Here is a 13,405-nt window from a genome sequence, read left to right on the forward strand (position 1 = left end):
TGTTAAGGTCTTCTTGCTTTGCTGGGATAAGAGCTGTTTGTGCTATGTTATGGAATTGGATTACTGCAACTTCAAGATCAGCCTGCTGCTGGGAGTTTGGAGTGTAAACATGCCAGTTTTATTTGTTTCTCAAAATCTAATGATCTTATGATGACAGGAAGGCTTGATTTCTTGCAGCACAAACTTCTGGTCTACACTTCAACACTTCTGGTATAGCGTACTGGAAATAGGCCTGCTATTCTCCAAAGTAAAATATTTCATCAAGTACTCTAAGTTGCCAATTTATCTGACTTTCAGGCCTAGGTTGATGGAAAGCATGGACTCTGTTCCTATTCACAACAAGAGATTAGTATTGATTATAAGACTCTGGCTATGAGTAAACTGCTGGCATACAATGCTGCAAATTAAAATCCTCATCCCCTGTCAACTCAGCCGTATGCAGCCGAATAGGGAACAATAGGTTATTGGCAGAGGGGACCAACTGGAAAGAATATATAATCATCTTTGTACTGCAGTGCTGTTGTTAACTGATCTTTGATTCTTCTGTTGGCCAGCATGTTGCTCCATTTATTTTTCTCCAGATATTTCCACTGGTCGGTAAGAAACACAATGTTATTGCTTCGCTTAAAAAAAAAGTCTCTAACTTTTAAAGTGTCTGTTATTGCAGTTGTTAAACTTAAAAGCTGCAGCTTACAATAACCGTTGCAAGAAAGATGAGCTTTGTTTAATTTTAAAGTCAGTTTTATCTGCAGAGGACATTGGCACTATTTAACTTGATCCCAGCTCCAAGCTGCTCAGCAATCTGAGAACTAATCACAGGCAAAATGTCTCTCGTCAATAACTGGTTATGAATCCATGAACTGATCAACATGCCAGCAAAAGCTACATTGGTATACCTTGGCTCCAAATCACTGCAATTTGAACGATGGTTGAAGTGATGCTTGCTATGTATGTGCGGTTACTTTCTTTTGAAAGCATAAATCACCCTCCAAAACACCGGTTTTAAAACCTATTTCTCATTTCAGTTCAGTATTCTTTAAATGCCCAAAATGAAAAGATATAGTCCACCCTCTTCATTCCACATAACCTTCCTATGCAGTTATAAGTGGCTTAACAATGCTTTGCACATCACAGGAATGTTCAGCCCTGTCCCAAAACCCTGAACAGCTTGGATTGGAATGAAGTCCTGTCAGGATCGGAGGGTTTTGTAATTTCTGATTCAGAGAGCCTAGGGGTACCTGCTATAATATATGACGTTGTGAGTACATATCTTGAGCAAAACTGGTCTTCGATTGACATTCGTTAGAAGTAGCTTATCAGATGAGGTACTTTTTGAGCACACTTGAACACAGTGGTCTTTGTTGGCACAGATGTGCTTAACAACCACTTATGCTAGGCATTTGTTTATCATCGCCAAAATCTGAGCCACAGTACTGGATTACAGCCAGTTTAATTGACTACATTCTTCTCTCAGATTCCAGTATTTCTGTTGTGACCCTGCTGTCAACATGCAGATTTCTGCACATAACACTGTCTTTAATTGTTTGGAGAAGCCAAGGAGTGTATATGTGCCTAAATATAGAACAGCCATTTGATTTATCCTTTAAACAAGTATTTAGTTGGCCACATACTATTTCTGTAAGAAGTATTTTTCTTCACCAAAGGTTAGTGATGGGTTTCCACAAGAACAACCTGTTACCATGGTGACATGCTCGCTTTGTGAAGTCTTGTGTCTTGGCTATCAATAAGGTCTCCACCTGCCACTTGCGACTGCAGTATTTGTTTTTAAGCAGCCAGCAACACTTTATTCCATGTTGGACCAGGAACAGGCTAGGGTGCAGGGGAGAGCACTGAGCAAGTGTGGAAACCCATGAATATTTTGAGTTTATTACCTTTAAAAAGGATTACCTTTACAAACAAAACACACAAACATATTCTGCTTCAATTTAATACTGACCTAGAGGTCTTTACGTAATTGTTTTGTACTGTGTTCAGCTGAAATGCTATTGTGAATGTCTCCCCGTGTCATTCTGAGTAACAAACCAACCAGGATTTGGCTTGAAGTTATGCTGTCACTCATGTCGCAACTGACTGAAAATTAATCACAATGTATTGCTGTACAAATTCAAATATGGCTGCACCCTGAATGACATGTCCCTCTCTTGCATTGTGACACAGCTTTATTCACTGATGCCATGTCCACACTTTCTGAATGAACTCCTTGCTCTTAGGCAAGTTATTACATACAGTTTAATGTTCTGAATTGTGGAATATTCATTTTGGTATGGAGCTTCCTTACTCAATGTTAACAGTTCATTCAATGGTGGTCTAAAAATCACAGCCCAATTTGTTCTTTTATATCTCAGCAGCACATCAAATAAAGCACTTTTGTAATATTCCAGAATCATTCTCGTTACACTGATTTGAATCAGTGATAGATATTTGTTATAGTGGTTTGTTTCTTTCCAAGTTAGTAATTGTAAATTCTAGTAATCATGTTGGTTTAAGCAGAGAATGCTAATTTAGAAAGTAATATTTGAACTAATTAATGGCAGCTATCTATACATACTCATATGAACATACAGTGCTGCTTGAGTTTACTCTTTGGAATGATTTTATGGTGTATAGAAATGTTCAGAACAATAATCATAATCCCGCTATTAATTTGGAAAAAGCGGAACCTCTCCTGATGAGTGAAACATTGGGCCTTCACATGGGTCTTATTGGTTTGACTGCATTGCTTTCTTAAGAATTGATCAACCTGTTCAGAGATGTTATGCATACCTCTGGAGCAGGTGCGACTTGAACCTGGGCCTCCTGGCTAAGAGGTAGGGACTGCACCACAAGAGTCCCTGCTTTGCTTTTATAAGCTTATATCAAAGTTCCATACCCTGTGAAATGCCAACTCCTGCTTGGTAATGATGGTTGTCAAAATTGTTGTCCAGTGCACCTACTCCCTAGTAACTGTTGTGGAAATTCTGATTGATACATGCCCAGTATTAATCCAAGTTTGCTCATCATTCATGTGTTTTAAATAGTCAATTGCAAGATTAATTTTTTTTCTTCAGTGTTTAATTCTATTACCAGGTTAGCAGCATCATAATCCATGTTGTGTTCATTCACATTCTCAACTCAGCAAGTTGAGACTGTGTGTTGGATGTATAGTTGTAAGATTATTGAATTTAAATTTCCCAGTAGTGAGACCTTAATTTGTGAGAAACATTCTGATGCCTCTGAAGAGATGATTTTTTTGTTTGCATGTTGGAATCAACAAAGCATGAGTTTTTTAACATACGTGGCAATGTTTGAGTCAATTCTTCCAGCTCCGAACTTGAGTCTTTTAATATTAACATTTGAGCAAATAACATGCTATTCATTTTGCATTGTGAATGTGAACAGTTGTTCTTCAAAGTGAATGTGATTAATTTATTATCCAACAATAATGGGCAGCTTGACAGCTGTAGTGTTATCCATGCCTCAGCTGTATTTGTAATTAGAACAATGGATGAACAATCATAGGACGCGGATGATGTTTGTTCAGAGGTAATGGTATGACGGGAGATGCAGTTCCGTTACTCGCCTCCAAATCCCTCCCCAAGTGTTCTCAACTCCAACTGATTATTTAATTGAAAATGTCGGAGATGAAGTTTTTGAAAATGTGTTGGGCTACCCCCAGAAGCTCAGCTGCTAAAGGCCTTAATTGGGTTTGCTGTATAGCCTAAAGATCTCAAATTTTGTTTGTGATCAATTTTCACCTGCTGCAGTTGAGGCTTGTACCTGAAATGAAGCACACTGGAAAACCACAGTATATATAGCTCAACAAAGAGTTGGCATTGTGAGTACAGGCCACCGAAGGGAAGAAAAAGCACTTTTTATATGAAATATTCTCTACCTCTGATTCCTATTTATTTTAAACCAGTTTCAATTTTAGTTAGAGATTGAAAGCTTTAGCTACATTATCATATTTTGGAAAATCAAAATTTCCACTTGGTTAAGAGACTGCAATGAATTCATTAAAATGTTTATATGATTTGATGTTTTTGCTATCTAATATTCATTTTTCCTGATCCGATTCATCTGCATATTTGCAACTTTTGGATTGCTTTTTATGTTCACCAATAAATTAATTTCACATCAATCCTTGTATATTTGAAGCATTTGCATGACTCTTTCATTTGAGTCTCCAGAGAATTGTTTAAAATAAATAGCATATTCAAGTGTTTATACCCTGCTGTACATCAATATCAATGCCTTACCAACACTTGAATAAATCTGGTTTCTCTTTGTTGAATTTCTGGTGAGATTAGTAATACTCTACTGCTGTGAAGTTCTTGTTAATCCTTATGCTCTTGAACATCTTTATTAAATTTGTTTGCAGGTTACTAAAGTGGTTAAAACTGTGACAACTCGAACCGTTCGGCAGGTGCCACTTGGGCCAGATGGATTGCCTGCAGAGGGGTCTTCTCCTGCTGGCAGTTGTACAGATTCCATTGACAGAAGATACATGAAAAATGGAGACCGTTATATTACACCACAAGCAAATTCTACTTTAACCAGAGGCTATACCAGCTATCCTGATGCATACGAGAATCGCCATGATATGTACCGTTCATACACTGGCCAGGATGGATTTGCTGATGTATCTGATAACTATGGAAGTTTATCACGAGGTGTACATTACCGCCCACGCTATGCTTTTGTGCCACGAGACAATTATAGGCCAGATGAGAATTACACATTGCTGGGTAGAAACAAGTATGCTGTTGCCCAACCGCAAGTGCAGCCAGATGGCAGTGTTGACTTGAGCAGATCTCAACCAGAGCGTTTCCAACCAGAACCTTATGGACTTGAAGATGACCACAGAAGTCTAGGACCTGATGATGATGGATATGAATTAGATGGGGAGCCAGAACCTGATTATTCCACCGCAGGTCGAAGGGTGCCTACACGGGCGAATGGAAGAAGACCAAGGAGGTAAGAATTGGATTTCAGCAATGATGGCTGGAATCCTTCATCTTGTACGAGCAATACATTGTAAGTGGCTGAATTATGACTTACTACAACTCAACATAATTTTGACCATTTTTTAAATGGTGCACTTGTTCCATCCTGTCCTTGCACTTTCCTTTTCACCTTTTCACTTTTATACTGTTTGCTTATGATTATTTTAGGAGGGTCAGAAATGATTGTTTGGTGTCCTATTATTATCACTACTTGTTTGCATTCTAATTTTAATTACTCCTGATAGCGTAAATGGCACGTATTTTGATAGCTTATTGATTGCATACAATTAAACAGGGTCAATATAGTTTTGCAAAAGGGAAATCATGTTTGACATGACCTTGATTGAGTTTTTTGAAAAGGTAACAAAGAGGATTGATGAGGGCAGAGCAGTAGACGTGATCTATATGGACTTCAGTAAGGCGTTTGACGAGGTTCCACATGGGAGACTGGTTAGCAAGGTTAGATCTCATGGAATACAGAGAGAACTAGCCATTTGGATACAGAACTGGCTCAAAGGTAGAAGACAGGGTGGTGGTGGAGGGTTGTTTTTCAGACTGGAGACCTGTGACCACTGGAGTGCCACGAGGATCAGTGTTGGATCCGGTGCTTTTCATCATTTATATAATTGATTTGGATGTGAACGTAGGAGGTACAGTTAGTAAGTTTGCAGATTACACCAAAATAGTGGACAGTGAAGAAAGTTACCTCTGCATACAATGGGAGCTTGATCAGATGGGCCAATGGACTGAGAAGTGGCAGATGGAGTTTAATTCAGATAAATGCAAGGCGCTGCATTTTAGGAAAGCAAATCTTAGTAGGACCTGTATACCTTAAAGGTAAGTTCGTAGGGAGTGTTGCTGAACAAAGAGACCTTGGAGTGCAGGTTCATAGCTCCTTGAAAGTAGAGTCACAGGTAGATAGGATAGTGAAGAAGGCGTTTGGTATGCTTTCCTTTATTGGTCAGAGTATTGAGTACAGGAGTTGGGAGGTCATGTGGCACTGAACAGGACCTTGGTTAGGCCACTTTTGGAATACTGCATGCAATTCTGGTCTCCTTCGTATTGGAAGGATGTTGTGAAACTTGAAAGGGTTCAGAAAAGACTTACAAGGATGTTGCCATGATTGAAGGATTTCAGCTGTAGGGAGAGACTGAATAGGCTGGGACTATTTTCCCTGGAGCGTCGAAAGCTGAGGGATGACCTCATAGAGGGTTGTAAAATCATGAGGAGCATGGACAGGATAAATAGACAAAGTCTTTTCCCTGGGGTCAGGGAGTCCAGCACTAGAGGGCATAGGTTTATGGTGAGAGGGGACCCCAGGGGCAACTTTTTCACACAGTGGGTGGAGTGTGTATGGAATGAGCTGCCAGAGGAAGTGGTGGAGACTGGTACAATTGCAACATTTAAGAGGCATCTCGATGGGTATATGAATAGTAAGGGTTTAGAGGGATATGGGCCAAGTACTGGTAAATGGGACTAGATTAGGTTGGGATATCTGGTTGGCAGGAGTCATGAGATTAATTTGATACTGTTACTGTTTCAAACTAAATGCCTTGAAGGTAAAGTTGGACACCTAAATGGATTCAGATTTTCTAAAGAATAGCAGGATTGGTGCTTGGTGCTTTGTCTGTTGACAACCTGAAAAGAGGAATTTGATGACCTAATGGTTCACTTAACTGTGTTTGTTTCTCATCAGTGATTTGGTTGTGCAAGCATCAGGATGTTTCAGCAATCTTCTCTCCTACCTTAATGATACAGTCTACTGATGATGTAAAACCCCCTAAATTGTCCAATAATGTGAAATGTGCAGTTTAATTAAGAAAGCAAAGTGGTAATTTCAAACTTAATGGTTTCAATTATCCTATAATTTAGATTAATGGATTTTGAATTAAGCAGTTTGTATTTGTATTCTTCAAATTAAGTTTGGCAGGAACTCAGAATTAATTTAATAGATAGATGAAAACGTACAAATTAAAACAATTATCCTTATCCTCTTCTCTATTCGTTCTTCAAAATTGGAAAATTTGTTGTCATAACTCCAATCAAATCCAACTTAATTTGCTGGTAATTAAAAGGAATCTTTAACATGATAAATTATTTATAAGGGCCTGAGAGGTAACATTTACTTGATTTAGTGTATGAATCTGGACTAATTTATCCTCATGCATCTTAAATAATTTAAATCTAAATGCTCTTATCCTCTTAGACTTGTATATGGGCAGTCATGATGAGTTTGAGTTTTAAAAATTAGTCAAAAGTAAGTCCATTTTAGGAAAGTTGATGGAAACATGGAATCTTATACTAATGTAGTCAAGTCACACTTGCAGTTAATGTGGATTACATAAGGAAAGGCAAGACTGGGGAGGAAATGTGAGCATCAGAAGGATAGGTCCCTTGGAAGGATGAATTGCAGGAGAGGAAGTTTGAAGGGAACAGAAGCTATAAGGAGAGGAGTTCACAAACCTGGAGTTGGAAAGTGAATGTGAGGATGCAGTGGATATTTAATGCTATCAAGTATGACTGTGAAAGAGTGATTTGGACTATGAAAGGGGTGTGAAACAGATATGGGGTAGCCAGCAAGAACTTGGATTTAATGGGTATATGGGCTAAAACACTTCCTCAGTGCATGAGAGAGATTTTAGAAAATCTGTTACTTATGGTTTTGACTCCAGTTGGGATTGAACAGCATTGTTTTTTCCATTACAGTCAATTGACTAAGTAATGATTTCCCTACAAGTACTTTGCAAATGTAATTGCTTTCTTCAAGAAGAGAGGAGGTGACCAGGAGGAAACATAAACATGTTAACCTAACATCTGTTGAAAGGAAGGTGCTAGAATCCATTATCGAGGAGTTTATGACAGGATATTTAGAAAATTTATTCTGTGTGGTCAGGCAGAGCCTGAAAGGGAAATTGTGTGAAAGGGAAATTGTTTTAAACGTATTCATCAAGAGCTTGCAAAGAGCACACAGTTCTCTTTTTCCTGTGCAATACTCACCCCTATTGTTGAAGACAGAGAGCAGAGGCCAGGTGCTTTCTTGAGATTCTGTTGTGCATCCACTCCACTGTGGAACAGTATGATGATGTAATTTAAAGAGACATAATCAGATCTAACATGCAGTCTCAGATTGCATGTTCCATAGATCATTTAGTTTTCCTAAATAGCTTTGACTTAATTTTGGCTAATCTTTAAATCAACACTTTTTAAACATATATTTCTAAAAGAATATTGGATAAATTAATTCAAAGCAAGTATTGCTTCTGGATAATCTTCTGTGGCAGGTTTTCTGAAGCACTGTAAAGCCTATATTTAAGGAGTTGATGTTTGGGAGGATCAATCACCGAGGCATATTATAATAATGTGATTTAAAAACAGGAAGGTTTTAACTAAAATTTATTGCATATTCAATTTCGCTGTAGTGTCATTTTTCAGGATACAGATTTGGCTAGCACGAGCTTTAATTTTGAGGATTATTTTTAGTTTTAAATGCAAGCTTTTAGATATGCTAATACTTTAAAGAGAGTCATCTTCTCAGAAAATTACACATTTTCTAAAAAACTTGTCAGCCCTTTTCGACCTTCAGCCTTATTACTAAACTTAGCAATCTTGGACTAAGCCCTGCTCTCTGCAACTAGATCTTCAATTTCCTGATCCACAAGCCACAATCAGTGAAGACTGGGGACAATGTTTCATCCTCACTAACACTCTACACTGAGCCCTCCGAGATATGTACTCAGCCCCCAACTGTACTCGCTGTATACCAGACTAATGCCTTTTACAAGTTCGCTGATGACACCATCATAGTCAGTTGAATCTCACATGGCAGATGAAACAGCCTACGGATGGGAGGTGGAAGACCTGGAAAAATAGTGCACTGAGAACAACCTAGCTCTCAATGCCAACAAAACCAAGGAACTTATTATTGACTTTAGGAGGGATGTTACTCATGATCTCCTCCCTCCCTCGCACGCACATTAACAGCACAGAGGTGGAACGAGTGGAGAGTGTCAAGCTCCTGGAAGTGGTCATCAACAACAAGCTTTCTTGGACTCTTCACGTGGATGAATTGGGTACAAAGGCCCAACAACATCTCCTCTTCCTCAGGCAGCTGTGGAAATTTGGCATGATGGCAAATACCCTTGCCAACTTTTATAGGTGCGCCATCAAGAGCATTCTGTCTGGATGTATGACTACCTGGTACAGCAGCTGTTCTATTCAAGCTCAGATACGGTTACAGAGAGTGGTGAACTCGGCCCAGACAATCACAAAGACCAACTTCCCATCTATAGAATCCATCTACCAAGCCCACTGTCAAGGAAAGTCCTCCAGCATTTTCAAAGATCCATTCCACCCTGGCAATGCTTTTCTACAACCTCGACCATTGAGGAGAAGGTACAGAAGCCTGAACACCAGCTGGTTTCGAAACAGTTTCTACCCTACTACTGTTAGAATGTTTAGCATTCACCTATGCCTGTGTTTTTGTTTTTTCCACTGCTTACCTGTTAGTTACTATCTATGCTGTGTTACTGTGATCTGCCTGTGTTGCTCACAAGACAAAGCTTTTCACTGTGCCTTTGTACGTGTGACAATAAATTCAATTCAATTCACTTTATTAATGCTGAATTAGGCTGCCAATTTGACAACTGCAACATCTGCTCCAGGAAAATATTTGTTTGTTTGCTGTACTGATGAGAATAGGTTGCTGTTGGCAGATGGATTTAAATTCTGATGCAAAGCTTGTGGTTTATGGAAGTTGTCAGCATTAAAGGAATGCTATGGTATTAAACACCTTCCCAGATATTGTAATTCATTTTTATAATTGTTTCTTCTCTTTTTATTTACTTGAGCGTTTTGTGTCTCAAACAATCTGTTCGGGCACTTTCATCTACTACCGGTAATTTTTTGCATTACATTTAGCTTTTGACATGATGAATTACCTTTTGCTTTAATTGACACTAAATTTTCTAGCTTGTACCATCAAATGGCAGTTAACCATAAATCAGTTTGTCAGGCAGCATCTGCAGAGAGTCGAGGAGAGAATTTGAAATAAAAACCGGAAAGAGTCGTAAAATTAATTGGGTCTGTGCTGTGTTTCTAGCATTTCTTTCATCTTTGATTTCCAGCATCTGGATCCGAATTATTTTATTTGTGTTTCTCCACTGTTAGGCTTGGAATGTTACTGTACATAGTTCTAACTGGCTTTCAGTAGTTTCAATAATTTTTGATGTGGAACTACCTCTACTCATCATTTCCCACTTTCAGTCCTGTTGAAAAGTTATTGTTCATGAAATACTGGAAGTAATTGTGTATAATTTAGTACCTGTACAAGGACCATTGGAATCCGAACTGTCATTCCTTTGCTCTTATATTCTGTAGCTCCTGTGATAAAATGTAGATCTGTTAGCTTTTGTTCCCCACCCTAAATCTGTACCCAATAATTTCCAGGCTTCAAAAGCACCAATGCCATTTTCCATTCGGCATATGTTTAAGTAAAAAACATTCTATCTCTTCATACCATCTGAATTCCATCTATGTTTCTTAAAATTCTGTTTTTCATCTTCTCAACATCATTTTCCACTTCTTTTGGTCTTATAATTCTTTAATTATACGATGTTATCAGCATTCTCCTTTCCTTTGCAGTATGTGGTTTCTTTGTCTCTATCCAAAGTTAGACTTCATACAACTATAGGGGCCAGGATTTTTTCCTGAACCAAGAATGGCTGGTTAATTATTTTTTACCTGGATACTATGGCGGTAGATTTGGGATTCTCCTTTAAGAACTGTTGGGTTACAATGAAGACTCCTCCCTTTAGGAACCCACCACTTTGGGCAATGTGGCTTTCGAGTAGGTTTTCAACTCTCCAGCAAGAGCGCAGTTTCCAAAGAAAAAAGAGCACAAAGGCTGATCTTCCAAGCAAGTTATCTCTGAATCTAAATGCAATTTCTTTTTTAACCCTTGACCAATGTCAGGTGACCTATCCAAAAACATTGCACGTCTCTAAGCGATGTGTTTATTGCAGCTAGTGTCTTTTGTTTTACACAGTGTTCTTCCCAAAGAAGTTCAGCTATGTAGGTCTAGTCAATGATCAATGTAAATTCATGTTTTGGATTAGATATTTTCATAGCAATACAAATTCAGAACAAATGTGGAAAACGCAAGCCAGTTTTAATTAAAGTTGATTATTACACCAAGGTACTCGAAACCAGAATATTGGAATATGATTAGCACCCTCAAAAACTGTATGTTTTGTATGAGAGGGTGGGTAGGAATGCAAATCAAGGAAGGAGAAGGAAGCTGTCTTTTCTTGTCAAGGAGTTGAAATTGACAACTTGGATCTGGAATGACCTCAACTCCAATACTGCAGATGAATGTCAAATGTGATTAAGATGATGGAACTGGCATATTTTTGAGAAAGTTTTAATCCTTGTTGTATTCTAGTAACCCCAACATAAAGTTAATCCTCTCTATTAGGCTGTTGGCTAAGTGGGAACATTCAGCATAAATTAGATTCAAGTTACAATTTTATTATGTTTTTGGCAATTCAAAATATTTTAGAACAATTTAAAGAAGTGTCAGCAGTTTTGAGTGTATTGTGACCTGTTTTTGACTATTAATTTTGCAACTACATGACAAGTTGCTAAACATCTTCACTATGGGTTTCGAAAATTTGTGAAAGGCAAACGATATGCTCATAATAATAGCTCTTGGTATTTTTGAAACAAGAATAAAAGCATAGTGAAAATTTGAAAATGCTGTGCAGGTCTGGCAATAACAATTGAGAGAGAAGCAAATACAGGTAATACTGGAGAAATGCAGTCTGTGTGGCCGTGTCCGGTGAGTAAAAGAGTTAACATTTTGAGTCTGATGTAACTTCTGATTACCTATTATAAAGTCATATTGAATTCAAAATGTTAAATCTGTTTCTCTCTCCATGGATGTCACCTGATTTCCAGCATCCACAGTATTTTGCTTTTACTTGAGAGAGAAGCTGGCCTATTCACTATTTTCCATTTTTTTCACTTCACATTTGCAGTATCTTTACTACTGTAATCCTATTTTATTTAAATCCAGTTCAATACTATTTGATTAATCTGAAGTATCTGTCCCTCTGCACATCTTTTGCAAATGCCGCAAGCCATCATCACTGCAAAGGATTTTTAATCAAGTTCAACCTCGACATTGAATTAGGAGAATGAGAACCATTTGCGCGTGGAAGTGGAAGAAGATTTTTAACACTCAAAATCCTTTTTGGCGCACACAAAAAAATTTTACTAAATCACACTTTCACAGGTTTCACAGGGACGTGGGGTGCTGGTGTTGGACTGGGGTGGATAAAGTCAAAATCATATGGCACCACATCATAGTCCAACAGGTTTATTTGAAATCACAAGCTTTGCGAACATTGTTCCTTTGTTAGATGAAGTACACTTCACCCAACGAAGGAGCAGCACTCCGAATGCTTGTGATTTCAAATTTACCTGTTGGATTACAACCAGATTTCAGCAGAGCTAATTTAAAAGGTTATCAATTAAGAGGTTATTTCGATTTGACACAATAACTTCCAATTTAAAAATCTTTAATATCAAGCATACAACATTAGAACTATTTTGATACAGACACATTAATCCTACAGGAATAGTGTTGCAGAAGAATTTCCAGCCTTTGATTACTGGTTTGCTGGTTTAGATTTTTAAAAATGTTTGGCTTTTAATTCAGGTGAAGAGTTGCTCTGAGTTTGTGTTGAGGAAATGTAGCCTGAGCTTAATGCTGCTGCTGTACCATTACCAGGAGCATTTCCCAAAATTCTATCCCCAGTTTCCTCCTCTTATTTTCATCCCGTCGCTACACCTCAATGAGAGCCCTCAGACATGATGATCCTGGCAAGTTACCAGTCGCAAACAGAGAGTATCTAATGGTAAAGTGCTGTCCCTTCTACTACTTCAGGAATTCACTTTTGCAATCCTGAGAGCAGCTTCTATCCACCCCATGCAGAAGTGAAGAGTGCATTTGATGAAATATGCATCACTACAAAGAGTCTTGAGACAGAATACCCCGAGGCATTGTGCACCAGTAACTTCAACCAGGTAAAAACAATGACTGCAGATGCTGGAAATCAGATTCTGGATTAGTGGTGCTGGAAGAGCACAGCAGTTCAGGCAGCATCCAAAATGCAGCGAAATCGACGTTTCGGGCAAAAGCCCTTAATCAGGAATAAAGGCAGTGAGCCTGAAGCGTGGAGAGTTAAGCTAGAGGAAACGTCGATTACGCTGCACTGTGGATGCTGCCTGAACTGCTGTGCTCTTCCAGCACTACTAACCAAGTAACTTCAACCAGGCTAACCTCCAGTGTGTTACTAAGATGCTATCAACACATCTGCCTACTAGAGGCACAAACACCATTG

General features: G+C 38.5%; 1 protein-coding gene across 13 annotated transcripts in view; it reads left to right on the plus strand.

Annotated features, from left to right (window-relative positions):
* arvcfb (ARVCF delta catenin family member b) overlaps positions 1-13,405 on the plus strand; it is a 323,925-nt gene that overhangs the window by 223,045 nt on the left and 87,475 nt on the right. For all 13 annotated transcript variants that reach the window (XM_060843423.1, XM_060843416.1, XM_060843422.1 and 10 more), the window contains one exon: positions 4,379-4,974. In XM_060843423.1, the coding sequence (XP_060699406.1) occupies positions 4,379-4,974 (596 nt within the window). The remainder of the gene's footprint in view (positions 1-4,378; positions 4,975-13,405) is intronic.

Source organism: Hemiscyllium ocellatum, chromosome 24, assembly GCF_020745735.1.
Source record: "Hemiscyllium ocellatum isolate sHemOce1 chromosome 24, sHemOce1.pat.X.cur, whole genome shotgun sequence".
NCBI classification, from domain to species: Eukaryota; Metazoa; Chordata; class Chondrichthyes; order Orectolobiformes; family Hemiscylliidae; genus Hemiscyllium; species Hemiscyllium ocellatum.